The sequence below is a fragment of the Anarhichas minor genome, unplaced genomic scaffold, assembly GCF_050575085.1.
Source record: "Anarhichas minor isolate MPS153535 unplaced genomic scaffold, ASM5057508v1 ptg000080l, whole genome shotgun sequence".
NCBI classification, from domain to species: domain Eukaryota; kingdom Metazoa; phylum Chordata; class Actinopteri; order Perciformes; family Anarhichadidae; genus Anarhichas; species Anarhichas minor.
The window spans coordinates 3,076,773-3,100,142 of record NW_027466526.1 but is presented as its reverse complement, the minus strand read 5'-3'; the positions used below and the strand labels follow the sequence as shown (position 1 = coordinate 3,100,142).

At 41.2% G+C, this 23,370-nt stretch overlaps 1 protein-coding gene across 2 annotated transcripts in view; it reads left to right on the top strand.

Annotated features, from left to right (window-relative positions):
• triob (trio Rho guanine nucleotide exchange factor b) overlaps positions 1-23,370 on the top strand; it is a 69,960-nt gene that overhangs the window by 10,958 nt on the left and 35,632 nt on the right. For both annotated transcript variants that reach the window (XM_076081341.1, XM_076081342.1), the window contains 13 exons: positions 2,087-2,279; positions 3,454-3,558; positions 3,706-4,176; positions 5,472-5,594; positions 8,533-8,724; positions 10,199-10,330; positions 10,878-11,108; positions 12,222-12,344; positions 12,567-12,758; positions 15,120-15,289; positions 15,664-15,838; positions 20,292-20,487; positions 21,209-21,375. In XM_076081341.1, coding sequence (XP_075937456.1) covers positions 2,087-2,279; positions 3,454-3,558; positions 3,706-4,176; positions 5,472-5,594; positions 8,533-8,724; positions 10,199-10,330; positions 10,878-11,108; positions 12,222-12,344; positions 12,567-12,758; positions 15,120-15,289; positions 15,664-15,838; positions 20,292-20,487; positions 21,209-21,375 — 2,470 coding nt within the window. The remainder of the gene's footprint in view (positions 1-2,086; positions 2,280-3,453; positions 3,559-3,705; positions 4,177-5,471; positions 5,595-8,532; positions 8,725-10,198; positions 10,331-10,877; positions 11,109-12,221; positions 12,345-12,566; positions 12,759-15,119; positions 15,290-15,663; positions 15,839-20,291; positions 20,488-21,208; positions 21,376-23,370) is intronic.

Below are 23,370 nucleotides of genomic sequence, written 5' to 3'. Positions count from 1 at the left end.
GTGCACACGATTTCAGTGGAGTTTTCTTACTTTTTTCAAACTGTGAACATGCATCACACACACACACACACATACACACACACACACACACACACGCAGCTTTTTAGACCCCTTTCTTGATCCTGGGTTAATTTGAAACAGACTCCTCCTCTTGGCCTTTTGTGCAGTCACACTCACACACATCTCATTTGCTTTCTTTGTGTCAGACTTTCCCACCTTGCTTTGATTTACAACGCTGAAGCATAACCTGAGGCTACAAAGAGCTGGGATGGTTTTTATTTTGGATTCTGTGAATATTCAACCCCCTTTCCTCTTTCCCCCCCGAGTCATATCCTCCTAACTTTCTAGAAAAAAAGCTTGATGTAGGTTCCCACTCATTACTTTTTAGTAACTCTCTTTCTCTCACTTTGCCATTGATAATGTCTCGTTAGAGTGAGACAGGTCTGATTAAACAACTTAGATTGCAGCTTCTTTTTTCTCTATAAGTGTTTAAAAGACGTTGGCTTTTCTTTCCTGTTTCCCAGTTTGCAGGAAGCATGTAGCCACAGGATGTTTTTGCAAGGTACTCCATTGCGCTCTGAAGTTCTCTGCATGCTGATGTGGAAGTCTAGAAACCCCTTTCCTTCACATGTGACACTTAGCTCCAGGCTGTTCTGTTTGGAGTCAGTTGTGATTAGCTTGGAGGGAAGCTTGCACTCTTCTGTTCTGATCCCTCTGCGCTGCTCTTTCTAATGCTTTACAGGTCGAGTGCTTTGAGTCTTTTTCACAGAGTTTGGAGATTCGTCTTGAGGCGAGAGGTGGTCCAGATCAATTTCTGTAAAGAATTGGGTCCATGTTTCATCAGGGCTTCAGGGCTTTCTGGGATGTACAAGGCAAAATAAAAAATAAGTCAACAGTATTCAGAATGATGCAAATGTTTGTGTAGCGTAGATAGTTTACTATTGCTAGTCTGTATTAAAGTCCAAGAACAAACTATTAATCAGATATGACCCCCTGGAAAGAAGTCTTTTTGCATATTTTCAGAGGTGCATAAAAACTCAAAAAAAGGAATCTCATCAATTTTAAATCATGTAACTGAAGGAAGGATTGGGATGTTTTGTTCTTTATTCTTCTGCTTTTATGCCACATTAGTTGGTGTTCAGCTTGGAGTACAGACCAAGCTGGATTAAACTGTTACATGTGAAAAATGTACTCTGTATTCCTCCCTCTGTCCCATCCTAATAGAATGTATTAAAACCATATTTAAACATTTTTGTTATTTGTAGTGCTTTTCTCTTAAAGCAGTATGTGGCGTTGCAGTAGCGTGCTGTGTTAAGCTGTGTTAAGAGGTAAATTAGGAGGAGATAAGATATGTCTGTTTTCATCTGTCAGTTTGAGGCACAGAAGGAACCAAGTGTCACTAACTCAGAAGGAGGTCGGCTTGATTTCTCTTTCTCCTGTCTAAATATTTCTTTTGTCTTTCCCCTTCTGCTACATCTGCTTTTCTCTCTCTCTCTCTCTCTCTCTCTCCCTCTCTCTCTCTCCTCTCCCTCCTCACCCTGTTTTTCTCTACCCATTTGGCCGCCTATCTGTTTTCAGAGAGTGAGGTCAGAGAGAGTTAGAGCAGGAGGGCCTGCGTTTGTTTCCGTCTCCTAGCTAGACACATTCAGATTAAAGCCTTTAACACCGAGAAACAACCTTTTATGGACTTATACAGCACCAGGACTCCTGGTAAGCAGCAGTGGAAATTTCAACGCTTGAACGTTTTAACACTTTTTTTCCTCTCCAGATGCTCTGGAGATTTGCACGGGATCTTTTGACTTTAAATGTTTTTGCCATCTTTGCATTTAGATGTTATGTGTTTGGTGGCTTTGAAGTGTCTCAGATTCTGGTATGTTGTGACGATGAAGTGAGTCAATGGTTCAACATTGTTTCTTTCAGCTCATTCAGGATTGTTCAGTCTCAAATCAATCACGTCTGGTTGCTTTTGTCACTTGTTTATACTCTGTCCCCTAAGCTACCCGAATGGTTTGAGCCTAATAAAATAATTTGAAAGTAATATATCTTCACACGCGTTAATTTGCTATTTATTCCTGTTTCTTTGCAGTGAGGAGGTGGCCAGACATGGCTTCACAGTCATTGTGGACATGCGTGGTTCTAAGTGGGACAGCATCAAGCCTCTGCTAAAGATCCTCCAAGAGTCTTTCCCGTCTTGTATCCACGTCGCCCTCATCATCAAGCCAGACAACTTCTGGCAGAAGCAGAGGACCAACTTCGGCAGCTCCAAGTTTGAATTTGAGGTTGGTGACACTCTACATACTTTTACTACCTCTAATGCACAAAACTAAAACCTTTAACATACAGCCTGGTTTTGTTGTTGTGGATGTTAGAGTCTCTTTTATTTGCACAGGTTAATGATTATATTACTGTTTTCTACACGAGATGGAGGTATTGCTAGTGCTCATTGCATCAGACTATTGTTGTATTTATCATTAAGATGAGTAATGTGTTCTGAGTTTAGACATCGGTCTTAATTTATCAGCTCTAATTGAGCTGCTGCTCAGTGACAGTGGCACTGCTCCGTCCCGTGTGGGCATGTGGTGGTGGTATATTTAGTCCTGACCCAGTTACTATGGGAACAGGAGATATAGGACATGGCGTTATAAGCATTACATCCCAACAGTGGGGAGTTGGGTTTGGACAAGCCGCTTGTTGTTGTTTTTTACAATGTGCAAAGTTCTAGATGGGGGAAGTGAACAAGATGTGCTCTCCGTCGTCCTCGTCAAGTACTGTTGAGTTTTCACAACTGCTGCGCATTATCCAGCAGTACCAGATGATGTTTTTATTGCACACCCCCCCCCCCCCTGCTGCCAACGTGTGTAGGTTCACCCCTCAAACAACAGCTACTTGTGTGTCTTAGTTTGCGTGCAGATTAAAAGAAGCTTTGAAAAAAAAATACCTTTTGTTAAAATAGCTTCTATACTGGAGAGCACTCAGGCAGGCTCCAACCCCAAGTCCGACCATTTATTTTGCGTTTTTATTGTGCTCCCCTTGCTCTCGTGAACCTCTGCACTGTTTGTTTTTTCACTTCCTGAGAGTTCATATTCGTGTATTTCCATCTTATTAACGATAACAAGAAAGCAGCTTAAGATGTCAGGAATGCTGTTTTTTTGGTCACCCGACCTATCTAAACAGTAGACATGTGGAGCCGCTGACTCTGCACATTGTTTTCAAAATCTTGGTTTAACAGTTGAAAATATGTTGGCAAGTTAATATTTGATTAATTCGGAGTATTACGATGATGATGACTGTGATGGTGATTAAATTGTGTTGGTCTTTCTCTCTTTGCCTCCTTCTTATCCTCCCTTTTTCTTGTTCACTTCTTTTCTTTGCCTGTATTCACCCATCTTTCATTTTTTTCTGTCTCTTCATTGTCACTTCTTCATCTGTCCCACATGCACCCACCCACACCAGACGGTGATGGTCTCCTTAGATGGTTTATCCAAGATTGTGGACTCATCCCAGCTGACAGCTGACTTTGAGGGCAGCTTAGAATACAACCATGATGAATGGATTGAGGTTTGGATACTTAATTTTTTTGTTCTGCTCATTAAAAGTTACACACAGAAAACTTTATCTGCAAGATTCACTTTACTTAGACTTGATTAGGTGAAATTCAGCATTCCCATTTTGGAAAATCAAGTTCACTTTTGACTTTCATTCCAGGTGCGGCTGTCGTTTGAGACCTTTGCCAGCGACTCGGCGAGGGCACTTGCACGCCTCGAGGAGCTCCAGGAAACCTTGTCCCAGCGGGATCTCCCGCGGGACCTGGAGGGGGCTCGACGGCTCATGGAAGAACATGCGTCGCTTAAGAAAAGGGCCACCAAGGCGTCGGTGGAGGAGCTGGATGCGCAGGGACGAAGGCTGCTACAAAGGCTACAGTTACAAACTGCAGGAAGTGGAAGTGGCGGTGAAAGCGGGTACGGGAACCGCAGTAGCGGAGCGAGTGGAGATCCCAACGACCATCACCACGGCTTCCATGTGCATGCGGACGCACACAACATAGTAGCTAAGGTGACGGGTTTGCTGGATAAGTTGCACGGGACACGCCAGAATCTGCAGCAGCTGTGGCACATGAGGAAACTGAAGCTGGACCAGTGTTTCCAGTTGCGTCTGTTCGAACAGGACGCAGAGAAGGTCAGAGTGCTATTTCATTCTATTCTCCATGCTACTGTATATACATGATGCTCTAAACCATGTCGATTTTGATTGGTTCCGCACTGCCTCATAAAAGTGAAGACACAATGCGCTCAATTTAAGATTAGATCTGTGAAGACAGGGCGCTGGATCCTTCATGTGAATAATATGAAATGAAAGACTAGGGCTGCACCCCAATGTGACTTTTTAATACTGCCACACGGACGTTTCGGGCAAGATGCCCTTCCTCAGCGTGTATTCTGGCAAATTCACAATTACTACACCCAGGTGGGGTTAATTATAGGTGGTTGCAACCAGAACTCACTGCCTCCTCATTGTCTTGCTACTTGGTGCTTATGTGTTGATATGTGCCAATGCACAACTCATTTCTTGATACATAGAAGTATTTCAATCTGCACAGAAGCGAATCTGATGCGTGAGCATGCGTGCATGCATGTCACGCTTGGCTAGGTATTTGAAAACATTACATCAATCGAGACGTTAAAATCCTAAAATCAACCTTTATCCCAGATTAGCAAGGCATGGATGCATATAGTATTACAGATGCATTGGTGGACTGAAACTACTGGCAAGTGTTGGCAGAATGTTAATGCACAATATCCTGATCATATTAATTCTTATAATTGGACTTGTGGATTTTTTTATTTGACTAATTCTTTTGGTAATATGAGATTGAGTTGTGTGTTTTTTTTATGTACTCAAGTCCTATTTTATATCTTGAGCAAATATTATCTGAGCTGTGCGTTTGTGTGCATAGAAACAGAGAGGAAATGAATGTGTTTGAGTGTGTGCCGGTATGTGGTCAGTGTTTCAGAGAGTGTGATGTTGCGTGCCTGGTGCTGAGTAATAATAGTAACAATTTTAAACCGTGCAGAGCTGGAGGCAAATGCAGAGGCCTGTTAATGAAAGTGTCGGAGCTGTAATTAAACACACCTTTTCCATACACCAAGCATGTCGAGAGAGGAACATAGAAAGAATACACCGCCACATAAATGAAGGGTAAAGTGCTGAAGTGGGCACACACACACACACACGCACACTCAGAGAGAGCTTGTTCTTCTCTTCTTACTTATTACTTATTACAGAGGAGCTTTAACATGACTTCCTTCAGTCAGTGCAGCGATGAAAGGTTAATTACAAACACTCAAACAACAGGCGCTCTCTTGTTCTCACTGCAGTTGCTGTGAGTAAACATGAGATGGAAAGACCCTTTTAATTCTGTTGCATTCTGTCAAACTATCTGCATTTTTCTCTCCCTCTTTTGTTGTGTGTAGATGTTCGACTGGATCATGCACAACAAGGGGCTTTTTCTCACAAGTTACACAGAGATCGGAGGGAACCACCAGCATGCGGTGGAGCTGCAGACCCAGCACAACCACTTTGCCATGAACTGCATGGTAAGAAGTTGGCTTTGTCTCTGTTGGGCGCACACACACACACACACACACATGCACACACACACACACTCAGACACAGGCGATACGGTCATTACTATCATTCACAGTAACAAGCTAAGGCCTCCCACCCCTTTACAACCACCACACACACACATGCACCTTTTATTTTAACCCAAACTATCCTCTTCCTTGGGCCATGACTCGCTGTAGACTTTATACTTTCTGTCCTGCCACTGTCTCTCTCATATTATTCAGCTGTTTTCCATTCTGCCTCAACTCTGCCCCCTCTGTCATGTCTTGTCAGAGTGCCGTTCCCATAATTGACCCATATTACGTCCTTGCCCCTCCCAGAGATGTGTGCTGCCCTCTGTTGCTCGGCTTCCCAACCCTCCCTGCCCTCCCCTACCTTACTGTAGTCCGTGGAGCTCTGCTGTGGACTAATAAATGTAGCTGAAGACATTATACTGTGTTGACTCTGCAGTCCTAACCCGTCTTGGTCATGCTCGCTAAAAGCATACGTCATAAATACCTGTTTGTCTTCTGCCTACCACAAACCATACACTGCCCTATTTCCCTTATATTGCCACATTTTATTTTTATCACAATTCATCAGTGACGGTCAGTATGATCCCTGTCTGGCAAGCATAACTACTCGTTCAGCGCATTAACTCTATTGCGACTAAAACTACCCAAAAGAAAATGTGTTAAATCACAGATATTTCCTTTTTCACCATCATACAGAATAAGTATAAGATTATTATTTTTTTTAATCCAAAAAGTACCTCAAAAAAGAGTCCTAGAGGCGCTCATACCCAAACATCTCACAGTAAAATATGGTTGGTCTGGAAAGTGTAGCCAAGAGGAAAAGGGGCCCATGGCCTCAATCCTCCCGCTCACAGTGTCATTGGTGTTAGGAACCATGCGCAGCGAGTGGCGTCAACATCAGGCCCCAGAGGTTGCCTCGTGCCTCAGTGACCACCCAAAGCCAGTTGTGTCAACACCTGTGGGTTGAGATGAACAAATAACCCCCGAGAGAACAGTGGTAGAAAAGACAGATGGAACTGCATTATAAACACACATATTTTCACAATACACTGGAAACACACACACACACACACACACACACTCGGGTACACTCAGTGACCACCGCCCCCTCCACCCATTCTTCCACAGGAAGCAGCGCTTCCCCTTCCTGTTGCCTGCCTGCCTGAAAGGGAATACATAGTGTCAGGGGGTGTGTGTTTATGTGTGTCTGTATAGATGTACTTTTTGGTCCTCTTGTTTCTGTGTGTGTTTCCAGTATATGTGTGTACATGTACATATACACATAAATACACAGGGCTTATCATGTTACAACGTGGGTCTCTCTATCACTCTTTAGATGAATTGATCTCTGGGTCAAAGGTGTTGCCCTCCTTTTCCTCGTCTCTCTCTTTCTGTCGGTTTTTTTCTCTCTTTCAGTTTCACTTGCCCCATATACTCTCATCAGGTTTGAGTTATACCTTCTCCCTATCTCTGCCCCTCCCTTTCCTCCATCCGCTTTTGGTTAAGGCTTTACCACCCTTTGTGTTTGAGTAGTCCAGCTTCTGGTGTCTAATCTAATTCATAATGTCCTACAGATGGCTCGAGGCCTCGGGCTTTATTGGTTGTGACTTGGATGGATGTGTGTGTGTGTGTGTGTGTTCTCTTTTAGGTCTTTATGTGCATGTGTCTTTTCCAAAAATGCCCATTGTTCCCCATGGAATAATTCCACATAAGATCTATAGTAGTTTAGAGATACTTCTCCTGTTATATTTGATTTGTGTCTTTGTAATATTTATAGTAGGATTACAGTGGTTCTACTGTGTACCACTTACCTACTGCTTCGTACTCGAGAGCAGTTTGACTCCCTTGGTTTCTCATGTGAGCCAGCCTTCTAAGCTCACCACTGTCTCTATTATCCTCGAGCCAACATCAGACTTAATCTAGTGCTTTTATGTCCCAGTGCCACGATTTTCTGGATTTTGGTCAGTGGGGAATGGCTTTGCTGGGTTAGCATGCAAAAACTCCTACAAGTGAAAGTAAAGCTATTCTAAAACGTTCTATTTCTAAATCCTAGTTTCAGAAGAAGAGACCGTCAGAAACAATCTCAAAGCCATTTAGGTTAACAATGCACCAATCCAGTGTCTTCACCGTTGATGAGAGCTCATACTTTGTCTCTGTCTGAGGGCTGTAGCTGGTGTTGGGTTCATCGTTCCTCCCCGTTGTGATTGAAACAAACAGACTAAGAGCCATAATAGGCTCCAGGAGCAGTAATTGAATAGAATAATAACAGGCTGTTAACACAGTTGTTAATTAGCGTTTGCTGATCCGTGCCTATCTACACAAAACAGCTTGGAGCCCATATATTAAAAAAGACTGAATGATAAGAGACAAATGAGTTTCTTTTCAATATTCATACGGGGTGAATATTGACTTTTTAATGCCCACAAGGGTGTGTGTGTGTGTGTGTGTGTGTGTGTGCGTGAGAAGTGGAGGGGTAGTTTATGACGAGGGTGCATGTATTGACTTTCCTTCTCTCTGATATTACTCACTGTGTACGTTAATGTGATTGTGGCTACAATATATCACTAACACGCTTTGATTGCTTTGTAGAAATACAGCTAGTCTCGCTGGTTTCACCTTCATGCACCATGGCCGCCCAAATGAAACTGCAACAATACTTCAACTGGCAGCCTGTGAATTTACCTTCACAGAATGCCAAAATACTAACATTGCGCAGAAAACATTGTTCATATGAGTCAGTGGTGACTCAGGTCAGGTGTCTTTAGATTCAAACCCCTGGATGTTCAGTTAAACAAATTATACCCAGTATTTTATTGAATTAAAACCAATTAATTGTAGTATGTATTTTAATCTTTGCCATCTTCCTTCTCTACTTCTCCTGCTCTACACACAGAATGTGTATGTGAACATCAATCGGATCATGTCGGTAGGGAACCGGCTCCTGGAAACAGGCCACTACGCCTCCCAGCAGATCCAGCAGATCTCAGGACAGCTGGAGCAGGAGTGGAAGGCCTTTGCTGCAGCACTGGACGAACGCAGCACCCTGCTGGAGATGTCTGCCAGCTTCCACCAGAAAGCAGACCAGGTACAGACACGCCACGCTTATAGACAAATCAAAAATCAAGTACGGTTCTGATGATGTCAACAGACTTCCGCTAGAAAACTGAGGCTACGGTCACATGCACGCGCTATGTGTTTACAATAAATGTGTATTCCTGTTTAATTACATGCACAAAAACACATCTACATGTCCGCATGTACTCATCTTGCACACATTCTTGGCTGAAATAAAGTTTTTGGGTGAAATGGAGCGTAGATCTACTACAGAATGTTAAGACCTGACAGGATTTTCTTTTATTTCTGAATAGTTTAGTGTCCAAACCTTCTGATGGTTTGATATACTTTTGAAGAAAGAAAGAAGAAAGTCGATTTAATAAACAGAAATAGGAAACAAATATTTTGACAATTTACAAGCACGATGGTTGCTTTATCCCTAATAGACCATTTAAATACTGCTCTCCACTGTTTTGCTTACGGTTGCAGTAACAATGCATTAGTTAGTTGTAGACACCTATTGTTTGCTGAGTGGCCTCTTTGCTGTACAGTCTCCTTGCAAGTTATTGATATTTTGTTTTCAGCAGTGGACAGAGCAGCATTACAGACATTAGTTATTGTATGTTTTGATTAGCATCATTTGTAGTCAATTTATCCAACAGTTATCGATTTTTAACTGTCTGCCTCGCAGTCCCACCAGTGCACAGTCTGAAGAGTCCCGATGCATTTTGAGGCGGTTCAGTATCTTCAGTGAGCTCAAGTCTCATACTGAGAAATTCTTGCTTTTCTAGTATACATCCTGGCATTTCTAGTGTTTACTAAATCCACTATGCAGGTGGAGTTGGAACATACTACATACTCAATTTTGCATCACACTTGGTATGAATAGTACGTTAGTATGTAATTTCAAACAAATCTACACACTTTTCACATTTCCCCCTTCCTAAAACAGAATAATAAGATTTGAATCATCATTTTATCAAAGCTTTCTACAGCGCTCACTGCTCTGCTGTCGCTTTTTTTCGTTCTTGAACTTTCCTTCTCTCTTTTATATGAGCACATCACAACTGCAACAGACTTCCTGTTTCCAACCATAACAGTTTGGATGCCAAACCCTTATGTAGAGAGCAGAGTCATTGTTTTTCTTTGTTTTTTTATTGACTTATGGTGAAAGTGTTCAATGGGGAGCAAAACTGTGTCTAAACTCTGCATACATACTAATAGCACGGACTGTGTTTGTAATAATATGGGCAATGTTCGTATGTAACTAGTATGCTGTAGTATGTACTGTTGTATGTTGTACAATAAAAGTTTCATCAGAGACAGGTGATGTTTGAGAACAAGCAAATCAAACATCTCATCTCATTGTGCATACTGGACAGAAAACAGTGTTAATAACATATATGAAAGAATGTTTACGTCTTTATATTACTGTATGCCTTTATATATGTATGTAGGTCTGTGTTATACAATGTTTGTGTTGTGTGTGTGTGTGTACTCCCCAGTACATGAGTAAAGTGGAGCCATGGTGTAAGGCATGTGGTGAAGGAGAGCTGCCCTCTGAACTCCAGGATCTGGAAGACACAATCCACCACCACCAGGGATTATATGAGCACATCACAACTGCATACTCTGAGGTCAGTGCACACGCTCACACAAACTCATATGCAAATATTAATGCCACCTCCACTGAACACAAAAGAGGACTGGTAATTATCCAAATTATGTATTCAAAATATACACTTCAATACAGTACAGAGTCTATAATATAAAGTATAAATACATTTGTGTTTGAGTTGTATTTATTTACAATGGAAACACTGGAAATTGATGTGTGGGAAGAGTGAAAACAAATCCCAAAGGAGTGTATTTATTGTTTTTAGGTAAAAACAAAAATATTGTAAATGTTGTCAAATATATATACTATATATATATATATATATATAACAAAACAGAGGTTCTTGTCTTTTCCAATGTGTTTTTCAAGTCAAAACAAATGGTAAAGGTAGTTCCATTATTAGTATCCCTCTATCCTATTAGAAATGTAACTCAGTCGGATTGTTGGGAAGATAAAAAATGAGATGAATGTGTTGTTGAGTCTGAAGGAATCTGTTGCCCTATTTCATTATTCTCAAGTGAAATACTTGATGTCCAATATGTCAAACTACTTGTCACCTATTACAGGTAAGCCAGGATGGGAAGTCTCTTTTGGACAAACTACAGCGACCCTTGACCCCAGGAAGTGCTGATTCATTGATGGCATCCGCTAACTACTCCAAGGCTGTGCACCACGTCCTAGACATCATCCATGAGGTGCTGCATCACCAGAGACAGCTGGAAAACATTTGGCAGCATCGCAAAGTCCGCCTGCATCAGCGGCTGCAGCTGTGTGTCTTTCAGCAGGATGTGCAGCAAGTAAGAGACAAGTCCAACTACAAACACACCTGCCGCTCTGTGGGCTTCGCAGAATGCAAACACATCAACTGATTGAGCTTTTCACAAGGCTTGTCATTGTGTGGCAGTTTTACTAAACTCGTTTTGACTGTTTTGCAGTAGTTGAGTAAAGACATTTTTACTAGCAACAGTACACATGTATTATAGATCGATACTCGATCAATATATTAAAATAGGAAACTGCTCAAATATTAGGCAAATCCAAGAAATGTCTGTCGCTTTCATTCCATACTGATTAGCAGAGGGTGTGAATTAAGATACCGGCTAATATAATCAGCTCCAGCTTCTTCAAAGCCTTTTTTCCACTTCCTCCTGGATTTTCAGAGTGAGAGTTTCTATCTCTCTCTGTGACTATCTGGATGGCAGAGCTCTTAGATCAAATCTACTGGGTTGGTGTAAAGTGTCATCTCTGCCTTTCTACCCTTCGGGCATGAACTCTTCTCTACCTCTCTGCCCCTCCCTCCTTCTCTCTCTCTCTCTCTCTCTCTGTCTCTCTCTGTCTTGCTTCATCTCTGCCCTTCATTCTTCCTCCTCTTCCATCCACTCTTTCATCACCCTTTTCTCTTAGTAGCAGTTTCCATGGTGATGCAATTTACTGTCACATGAAGTGTCGAGGGCATCGTGCATGTCTTCATATGTGTTTGTCCCATCAAAATATTCTCACAGAGACCTTGAAAGCATCATGGAAATCCCTTTAATTACCCCACATAGAAACAGATGAAGTATGGCCATCTGTTTAATAGATAATAAGGTAATTATGTCCAAAGATTTATAGCTAATCTCATCCACAGTGTAAATGTTGACACTTTGCACTGCTCTTGATTTGCTATTAGGCAAAACCTAATCGTCCACATTTAAGCATGACAGACTGCATATGGGGGAAAAGAGTACAGAAAAGCGGGATGAGACAAGACAGAAGGGCGAGGGAGAGAGTGATGACATCTATAGACTACTGTAATACTAATATGATCTGAATCATGCCAGTCAATTGCACCCCCTACTGCTAGAAAATGTATACTGCATCATCGATGTGCCATAGGTGTGCATTAAATGTGTGTCTGTGTGTGTTTCAAGGTGCTGGACTGGATAGAAAACCATGGCGAGGCCTTCCTCAGTAAACACACTGGTGTTGGGAAGTCTTTACACAGAGCCAGGGCTCTGCAGAAGAGACATGAAGACTTTGAGGAGGTTGCACAGGTGAGTTGTGGGTCTAAGTTTTAAGCGTTAATGCAAACGCACATCTTCAACTTGTGACATGTTTTTTCCTCTTGGCGTAAGCAAAGTCATATTTTTTTATATTTGACGGAGATGCTTAATAAAATTATCTAGATTTGACGTTGCTGCATTGTCCTAGAGACCAATACAAAACGAACAAGGTTTCAGCACACGTTTTAAATATACTTTATGTTCACGTTTCAGAACACCTACACCAATGCTGACAAATTGCTAGAGGCAGCAGAGCAGCTGGCCCAGACCGGAGAGTGTGACCCAGAGGAAATTTACCAGGCTGCCCACCAGCTAGAGGATCGCATCCAGGACTTTGTGCGACGTGTCGAGCAGCGTAAAGTGCTGCTGGACATGTCTGTTGCTTTTCACACACACGTCAAAGAGGTGTGTATTTTGTCTCCCGTCCTCTCCTCTGCCTTCTTGTCCTCTCCTCTCTCCTCCTCAACCCTAATGAGCCCTATTTACCGCATTGATTTGACGCCTCTGTTTTGCCCAAAGCTAAAGTTTACGCTACTAATAATTTACGAGGACAGGAGCTGAGAAGGTAGGGCGTTATATTCATTTATTGATCACACTGACAGTAAAAAGCTTGACATATCTTGGTCCACCGTGAACAACTGACTCATTAGTCATTTGTTGCTGTTGCCTGTCACACTTCACAGTAATATGACAAAAAGATGAGAAATTCCTCTATAATGGTTACTATTTTAGACTAGGTCTAACAATGACATTAGCAATGTCATTTTTGCGTTGTAAATTTGTACACAACTGACCTTTATATTTAGAGTTGCAGTTGCAGGCAGCTATTACTCTGAGATAAAGACATGATTAACTAAAAAGACCCCACAGGGTTCAAACCTTCCACAGGACTGAACTGTCCTTTGAATATGATATTCTGATAATAAAAGACATTTTAAATATTTAATTTGCATCAAGATAATAATGATAATAATTCGAACAATTAGCCACTACCATCTATGTTGGGACTTTTACACGGACGTTAGGTGAGTCACAGTCGTGTCCACTTGACCAAAATAATTCATCACATTTCTGTAGCGTAACATACAGCTGAAATGCCATCTAATTTGACTTTTTTAGCATTTATCATTATAATTTTGCCAGAACTTCTAACTGTGTTCAATTGTTATTGCAAAACACACATACACACACACAGACACACGAATAATGTTGCTTATATATCACACATTAGGAATTACAACCAAACTTTTAGGTGCTTTATACATCTGCACCAAACTGACTTTAGAATGGACTGACATTATTGCCTTCAATGAGAGTGAGATTGTGTGTGTTTGTGTGCACGGTTCCCTGTGCAAACATTGGTGCTTTCCCTTCCTTCTGTAGTGCATTCTGCCTTCTTCACTTTGATCATGCCTCTAACTTTCCTTATTATTATTTACCTCAATCTTTAAAACAAAAATTAAGAACATGCAAACTACACAGGGCAGGGAATCAGTACTTGCTTTGTAGCTGCGGTGCTAATTAGTGCACCACTCCCTTAATTCCTTTCACAGTGTTGAAAGTCATACACTGCACATCTTTGACTGTCCAAATTAACCTCTCCACGCTGACATGTCCCTCTTGCTCGGCATTTGTTAACACTACATCCTGTTTACACAGACTAGAGACAGTCAGAGCTGTGGTGTTATTGATGAAGCTAGTCTTCAATGTCCATATGGACAAATCTCCTTCATCCCATCTGTCAGCTCACACTGGTGCAAGTCGCTGTGTATGCGTGAGCCTTCGTGTGTGTGTGTGTGTGTGTGTGTGTGTGTGTGTGTGTGTGTGTGTGTGTGTGTGTGTGTGTGTGTGTGTGTGTGTGTGTGTGTGTGTGTGTGTGTACCTGCCTTTGGATACAGTCCAGCATGTTGAAAGGCAACAAACGGTTCACTGTGGAGACAGAGCATGAACTACATTACAAGAGAGGGGATTCATCTGCACTGATATTCATGTGCACAGATGAAATCACTCCAAAAGGCACAATCTCTTATTCCTTTCTAATATTGTAAATAAATCGACAGTAGTGACCAGTTTGCCTATTTGACAAAACATTTCTGTGACTCACTCTTATGAGATGTCCCTTATATCTGTATAAGTGTAAACCATGCTGCAGGTGAAAGCCCATATTGCTTCTTCTACCAAACTCTAACAATGCAAGTGTCGTCTCGCCCAAACTAACATAAACTGCCACCAGGCTTTAATAAAAAAATATTTTGTGTTCCCAAATAATAGCTACTCAGCATTTGTGTGTTTGGTTGACAAACAACAGTATCTATGTCTTTATAGATATCAGGTATAAAGTAACATGTATGTTACTAAGTGGATGATGGTTACGATACCAAAAGTAGACATGTATTGAGTAGGCAGTGTGGGTGTTAGACAAACCGTGGGTGCCAGGGTCTCTCTCCTACAGCCTGGGTGCTGTGCCAGGGCTTTAGTACGCTGAGCCAATTCAGCCATATGGCTAATCCGTTACAAAGGTGACCATTCACAAAACACCAGCTTTGAGCAGAGCTGGTTGGATTTTATTTCTGTCTCCAATGTTACGTCCGTTTTGTCGCTTGTCTATCGATTCCTACATCTGTGTTTAACTCACAGGGCTCTGCGTATCTGCCCCGCCCCCTTCAGCATGTGCTCTGTTCACAACAGGGCTGTCTATTATTTTTCTCTTCTCCTGCGTGATGCTGTATTTTTAACTGGCTTGCCTCTCCTGTTAATCACCGTTAGCTGTGGACGTGGTTGGAGGAGCTTCAGAAGGAGCTGCTGGATGATGTGTATGCGGAGTCGGTGGAAGCGGTGCAGGACCTGATCAAGCGGTTTGGCCAGCAGCAGCAAACCACCCTGCAGGCCACTGTCAATGTCATCAAGGAGGGAGAGGACCTCATACAACAGCTCAGGTGACAATTTTGAATACGTGCTACACTGATATGTATGTTAATATATAGCTTACACTAGGATAAGCCACACAGATGCATTACATTAACACTTTTTGAACAAAAGTTTTATCCAGAATAGTTTAGAGTGACAACATTACAACGTTATTCCTGTATCACTGAAAACAACTCACTTCATACCAAAAAGTACTAAAGCTAAGGAGAAAGATAGAAGGGATGTTCATAAACAGACTAAGTAAACCGAGCAACGGAGAGGGGACATTCTTCAAAAAGAACAAAATTCTTTTTTCTTATTAGTCCCGTAGCGATGTATTGACAAAGACTCAAAGCCACATCTCTGACCACAAATACACTGTGCCTGTAAATCCTCTCCGCAGAGACTCGGCCATCTCGAGCAACAAGACTCCCCACAACAGCTCCATGGCCCACATCGAGAGCGTGCTGCAGCAGCTGGATGAAGCCCAGGGCCAGATGGAGGAGCTGTTCCAAGAAAGGAAGATCAAACTGGAGCTCTTCCTCCAGCTCCGCATCTTTGAGAGGGATGCCATTGACGTGAGTAGGCCGGAGATGGAAGTTTGGTGCATGGTGACTATTTATTTTTGATCTATCCTGCAATGTTTAGGCAAAAGTGAGCGTGAACAGATGAAGTAGAGCAGTAGAAGATGGGGTTTGAGGGTTGCAGAGAGTTAAGAGAACAAGAAACGGGTGGAGGGGATAGTGGATGAAATGTATTGACTGTATGACATCTGATGGGGGAATAATTGGGAAAAGAGCTTCACTAATGAGCATGGAAAACATCGGAGTTTATAAACGTACAGACAGAAAGAAGTTGGTAGATGAAAAGTAGAAATTGAGGTGTAAAGCAGAGCACAAAGGTCTTTATTGTTTATAAGAAATCAAGACAAAGAGTGGGGGTGAAAATAAAATGACAGAGGATGTGATATGTTGAGAAGAAGGGAATGACAGATATAAATACATTACACCTTTTTTTGTTTTATTGGCCTTGTAGGTTTTCTCTTAAATTCATAAAAATGAGTTACATATGACAAGAGACACTCTGGATAACCCAAATGTCTGTGACTCTGAGCTTATAGACCGTTGCACAGTAAAAGGGAGGTTCTGTCCCGTAGTGAGGATTCCTGCTGGTTCAAAGCTCGGTTGAATTCACAGCGACACTCTCACATGTGCTACATTAAAAAAAGAGTATTTAGTTCCACTTGGCGCATCTCATCCACTGACTCATTCCAATTTAGTTTCCCCCTCCACAACCAGCAATTGGCTGCATTGTATCCGTTAATTCCTTAACGTCCCACTGTGAGAGTGAACGCTTTTCTCAGCTGGCGCTCAGATATCATAACTGCTCCTTTAAGACATATTTTTTATGTTACTCGTGATGCTTAGCATGGCTGTCAAATCAGATTTGTTGAACCACACTATGTTGACGGATGAATTACATTCAGTCCCTTTTAAAGAAAAGGCTTAGAGTTTTTACACATTTTTCACGTTTAAACTTTCTGTGTCTGTGTCTGTAAAAAGAAGGTTTGTGGAAAGTAAATATCTGTGTATGAAATAGTTTTCAATAATAATCACCAGTGTGATCTAAGAGCAGCCTTTTTAGCCACACTAGGGGCATGGCTCTTAAGAAGAAGGTGTCGTAGTTTTACCATTTCTTGTCAACAGTGATCCGATGATTTTTCCACCAGCGCCACCATCACATTCACATTTGTTGTTTTGAGGGAATTGTCTCAACAGCTTTTGCATGAATTGTCTTGAAATTTGTTACAGACATTCATGTTGCCCACAGGACGAATTTTAATCACTTTAACGATCCCCCGACTTTTCACAGAGCCGTTTGCATGGCTGTAGACTCACCTTTTAAACGAAATTGACTTAAATGCACAAAATGCATGTTATCATTTTCAGTTAAATATTGTAATGTCTGCCAAACCTGATTTTATGGATGTCATTTTATAGGCCAGGCACCTTTTGTTTGTGTTAATGATCTAATTATTATGTAATAATGATTGTAGTTATGTTAATACCCAGAACATTTTCTTTACCTTACCTGCGTTTGTCAGTTGTACTTTATCTAAAATCCATCAACTGCACATTTTGCGTGGTGTGTCATTATATGGTGTTTTGTTACATGGTTGCTCATGAAATGTATTCTCCTCCACTGTGTGCTGATAGAAGCTCTGGGGTTGATTTCAAGTCTTTTTGTCTCTCTTGTAAAGTCCAAAAGACCAGATAAGTCTCGCATTAGCTCTGTGTGTCAAGTCAAGGAATGGTGGTGAATCTGCTAATCTCCCATGTTGAGTACGCCCACACACACACACACACTGACAGAGGATTATTATGACAAAGTGCTCGAGCATGAAGACGGGTGGAGGAAGCATTTGGCTCCCTCCACTCCCTGCCCACACACACATGCACATGCACAGTGCCACTCCCTCCTGATTTGAATGGGGGGGGGGGGGAGGCAAGGGTTGAGGTGAGACATACACTTGTCTCACAATTCTTTCTTCTCTGACGATAAGCTCTGTATCAGTGCACACCGCAGAGGAAAAAAAGCAGCATGGTCAGTAGAGGACCTATCTCCTCCATTATTTAGTTTTCACAGTGTTGGTAGCTGAGGGAGATGGTCTTTTTGCACAGAGAGGGCATCTTACTCAACTGCAGGAGGAGAGGGAAGCAGAGTGCAAATGACTGCTTGGTAAGTTTAATAATTTGTTGCCAGATTTGTAAAATTAAAATGGTAGTTAGAGAGGTTATTATGTTATTCTGCTAAAAAAAAATGCTTGATAATATTACTCCATGTGCTTTGTTTATGGTGAAACTGTATCTTGGTGACTGCTGGTGTTTGGAGGTAAACCTGAGAATAAATACTGATAGGCCCCTGGTTCCCTGTGACTCAGATTTCGTTGTCCATATCATGAGAATTAGAGATGATGTAGAAATGATGTACTTTATACGGACTCACTGTTTCTTATTGTAGAACTGTGTTTGTTGAGTACAGTTTTCACTGTAAAACAGAATTTTCTGTTTGCATATAATCTGTCCGAGCTCTTAGGAGCAGTTGGCATCGATTCCTTGGTTTTCCCTAAATGTTGCATATGACAAATAGCATAATCACACACTGAACCTGCAGTAAACTCTTATTGCTAATATGCAGCACTGTCCTTTGTTTTACATTTTATATACATTACATGTACATATATGTCGCTGCACTATGAATCAAACCTCTGTATCTGTAGCACTGTTGTGTTCTAACATACATCAGCAGGGTTGTGTTCTAGTCTGATGAAGTACCTGAGAGATTCAAAATTTAAAATAGCTTGGCCTGAGAGGATCATCTTCTCATATAAATATTCTGTTTCATGGTTCTATATTTCTATATTTCTGCACTCTCTAAATCACTGTTTCCCTTTTTTCTTTCTGTCCCACGTTAAAACTCACTGGACTTTCCTTTTCCACGTCCATTCACTTCATTTTCTCCATTGTTGGAGTTGTTTTTAAACTCAAGATAGCAGTGGATGAATTGATGAGGACAGCTGCCAAAGCATCTCATTTTTCATTTTTGCGCACTGATCAAATTTTACCACTGTTATGAGCTACTGCATGACATATTCCCATTACTTACATATAGCTCTCATATACGTCCAGTTGTCCCGGCACGGTTACTCCACACATTTAAAATTGACACATTCTTTACATTAGTTTATAAGGTTACAGAACAGCTGAATGTAAGACAGGCACAAGGTTCAAAACATGTCCCTAAAGTAGCTGAGGGCATGAATGTTGAAATCTGATCGGTTTTGTCTTTCGTAAATCATGTTATGACCAAAGTACGGTAAATGTCAAACTGACATTAAGACATGATTCCACACCACACCAGGTCCCATATATAAGCAAGTGGGGAAGTTTATTGGAAAGCTTCGGAGCCAGGAAAATAATTACCTATTAATGATTAATATAATATTAATATTATAGGTTCAGTAGAATCATCTTCTCCAAACCAGTATGTCACTTAAGGACAATATAGTCATGCCATACAATTTGTGGCACTGGACAGTCTCACTCTTCACCAGAAATGATACTCTCACTCACGAATGAACTTAAATCGACCTTAATGTAACCTCTTCTTTGTTCTCGATGTTGCTTTCAATAAACCTTAACACTTCCTACAGATGTTACAGTAAATAGTAGTGTTCTCAACAGCACACAGCAGTGTACCGTAGCTATTATACCGTCAATCAGCAAATCAGGAAAAGGGGATTATTTCATTTCCAGGACAACTATAATAAAATACACTTGCACAAAAGGGGAAATTGTTATTATTTCTAGTAACGGCCCGTCTTAAATATAGACCTGATTCTCTCTTCAGGTACAGCTTGTTGACCTTTTAAAGTAACTTCATGTGCGCCAGAGCAAGAGGTGGGTCAATTCTAAAAGTGTAGACTAGACCTCCCATGTTGGGGGGGAAGAAAACAAACATTGACAGACAGAGCTGGATGGTGCCAGGGATCAAGGTGCCCTGGGTATCATGATTCAGTCTGCATGGGCAGTCAGAGACAAGCACTGACATCTCAGTACATCTGCTTTAACAGCCATGCATCATCAGTGTAATATGTTATCTTTTATTATGGCAGTCAGCTCAGGGTGTTGGGTCACAGTCATTAAACTGTCTGACTGGGTATTCAAAAATGATCTTAATCATAAAATGATGTGTATAATGGAATGGCTTTTGCTGTGCTTTATAGTCCTTTAAATGTTTGTGCTACATCTTGTTGTCTTCGTGTAATATTAGCGCCATGAAACCTCCTGGGTTCGAGAGCAGTCAGTGAAGTCAAAAAGACATGCTGTATTCTTTTTAACTAGAAATGGGCTTTTGTAACTGTGTTTTTTCGTGAATGAGTAGAACGTCATTCTCCTATTTTATCCCGAGTTAACCCTTCTGCCTATCTCACTCTCTCTGTCCCCGTCCGTCCCTCTGTCCCCCTCTCAGATCATCTCAGACCTGGAGTCGTGGAACGAGGAACTGTCTCAGCAGTTGAGTGACTTTGACACAGAGGACCTGACGGTGGCTGAGCAGAGGCTACAGCATCATGCAGACAAGGCGCTTACCATGAACAACCTCACCTTTGACGTCATCCACCAGGGACAGGAGTTGCTGCAGTATGTCACAGAGGTCCAGGCGTCTGGTGAGTGAGGGGACAGAAACAGTAAACAGTAAACAGCAGTGAAGTCTTTCTTTAGTAAGCACAGACTGATAGCCAAAATATCTATGTTAGAAAGTAAGAGACTGCAAACCTAGCTGATGTTCTGCAAAAATCTTCCTCTGCAGTCAGCCATCGACACTGCTACTGCTAACTACAAGGCTGTTATCGTGGTAGTAAAGCTTCCTCTGTAGCTTGCCTCAGAACAATTATTATTTACTAGGGCCCGTCGTGCAGCTATAGCATCACCACTGGCCCACTATGCAGGACTTAAATGGGAGTACAGATGAGGATGCTAAATTTGTCAGAAAAGATTTGTGCTGAAATGGCGTTGTTTAGTCAGCTTTCACAAGATCAGCATTTAACAGTCTCCAGGGCTTTATGTTATTAAAATGTAAGCTGTTTATGCCATCTATTTAAAAAATGTCAAATCTGTAGCTGTTGCTATTTTATCGATGCAGGTAACACGGAGTACATAAATGAAATACATATTTTGTACCTCTCCCTGTAATTCCATATAGAGTACGTGGATTCAGCATGTAGCAGAGATGTGTGCAGAACTGCTAAATTACTCTTGTCAGTAACAGTACAGTTAGTGATTATTGACTAAGTAACTAGGAAGACAAAAAAAGGTAAACACACATAAACAGGCATTACAAAAGATAGATTGGTATTGGTAATCTAATGAAATATCTACTGTGTGCAGGTGTGGAGCTGTTATGCGACAGAGATGTGGACATGGCCACACGGGTCCAGGACCTGCTGGAGTTTCTGCACGAGAAGCAGCAGGAGTTGGACCTGGCAGCAGAGCAGCACAGGAGACATCTGGAGCAGTGTGTCCAATTAAGGCATCTGCAGGCTGAAGTCAAACAGGTATGTACTTGAAGAAGAAAAGGACAAGAGAGCTCAACATGGATAAACAATGACACAGCCATAAAGCAGTGATCGGAAAAGTGTGCTGTCGGTAGGATTGTGTAGCTAAGAAAACAAGCTACAGAAGAATAAACTCAGTATTGAACTCACAAAGTGATAAACAAATGTGTATATATATGTATATATACATATACTGTATATACTAGTGCTGGGCAACGATTAAAATATTTAATCACGATTAATCGCATGGATTTTTTGCGATTAATTGTGATTAATCGCATTGTTATGACAAAGTTCAATAATGAATTCAAAAGTAGTGTATTGCGCACTTTTATTTTAAAAGTACTGCTATATGAACAAAAGGTCAATAACATTTGGTTTGCAAACACTTATTAAAACAAATAAGGTGCTTTTTAACAGCAGTATTCTCTTTACACAGTAGCGATCATATTTCTTATATTATATCATTCTTATATCATATGTATATTTTACATATATATATGATATTGGAAGTGGAAATAGAGCTTGTACATGTGCTCATAGATGAATGCTTACATGTGCTGTATTTCAGAAACAAACACACCTAGGGCTATCTGTAATGCTGAGGTCAAACTGACTTGTTGAAAGCCAGTCCGACAATTTATTGCTACGGCGTACCATGATGTCACAGCAGAGTGTTTTGAAGTGCTAAAAGGCTACGCTATGTTCTGTCGGTACATGACCAAGGGCAGATGACTCATCCTGTGTCAACAATCTCTTACCCCCCCTCTCTTTCTTTCTTCCTCTCTCTCTCTCTCGCTGTAGTTCTATCTGTTTGTATCTTTCTGACTTTGGGATAGTTAGAGCGATACAGTTCGGTTGGATGCTCAGCCAAGTTTTAAAGAGAGAGGAAAATGAATGGAAATATAAGGGCACAAGATGACAAATGGTCAACTAGTTTCTTTTTTTTTTTTTTTGTAGATTTTCTCCCAGAATTAATTCAGTAGCTAAACAAAAATAAAGCAAGAAAATTGAGAGTTTGCAATGTAGCCTTCTGATGTTTCAACATAAAACAAACATACAGATCCTTTTCACAACTACGCCTGTTATTATAGTGGTGCAGCCGAATAACAACAGGCTTTATGTTGCAACTTGAACTAGAATAGATGAAAGATTGAACAAAAGTGGTGGCAGACTTGAAATTGGGACCAAAATAACAAAAATGATATCCGGAAAGAACCGCGGCAAAACATTTCAGAAGATTCACTGCCGTTGTATTGAATGAACAGATCTGACAGTAAGATGATAGAGTGATGTTGGATGATGCTGGTGTTATTTTTTACTCATCTGCCCACAGAGAGGCGGTACTATATGCAACTATGGACTGTTACAGAAACCTATGCACGTCTATGCAGCTAATGTGATTTATACATCAGAATCGTCTTAAGCGGTGGCCTCTGGTTTATAAGCTGGTAAATACATGCAAACTACTTCGAGCACACATCATAAACTAATGTACATCTTAGTTGTTGTTTTTTTACAGATTTCTCAGATTACAGTATAAAACACAGCTCAACTGCTTCTGCCTTACATTCCCTTACAAAGCTTGGCCCTGTCAGACTAAAGTTGGACTCAACCATAATCTGGTAACTGTAGCCGATACATTTCTGCTGCTGATTTATTCATACATATTGGAGCCTTTCAATCCTGGCCAGTTTAAGAATAGAGTTTATGGATAGAGCAAAAATGAAAGCACTCAAGTACTGTAAAGTGGCATCCGTTGTAGTGGTATGAGGAAATATTGGCATATATGATGTAAATCTAATGGTATGCCGTACCATACTAATGAATCATATATGGACGCCTCGCGTCTGAGGTTGCAGCTGTTTGTTCTTGCATTATGTCACATACAGTGGATGCACCACTCCTCTGATATTCAGTAGCTAACATACCTGTCCCTCCCTCAGTGCATTGCATGTGCAGTGGAAACAGAGAGTCAGAGTTGTGTTCCATCAT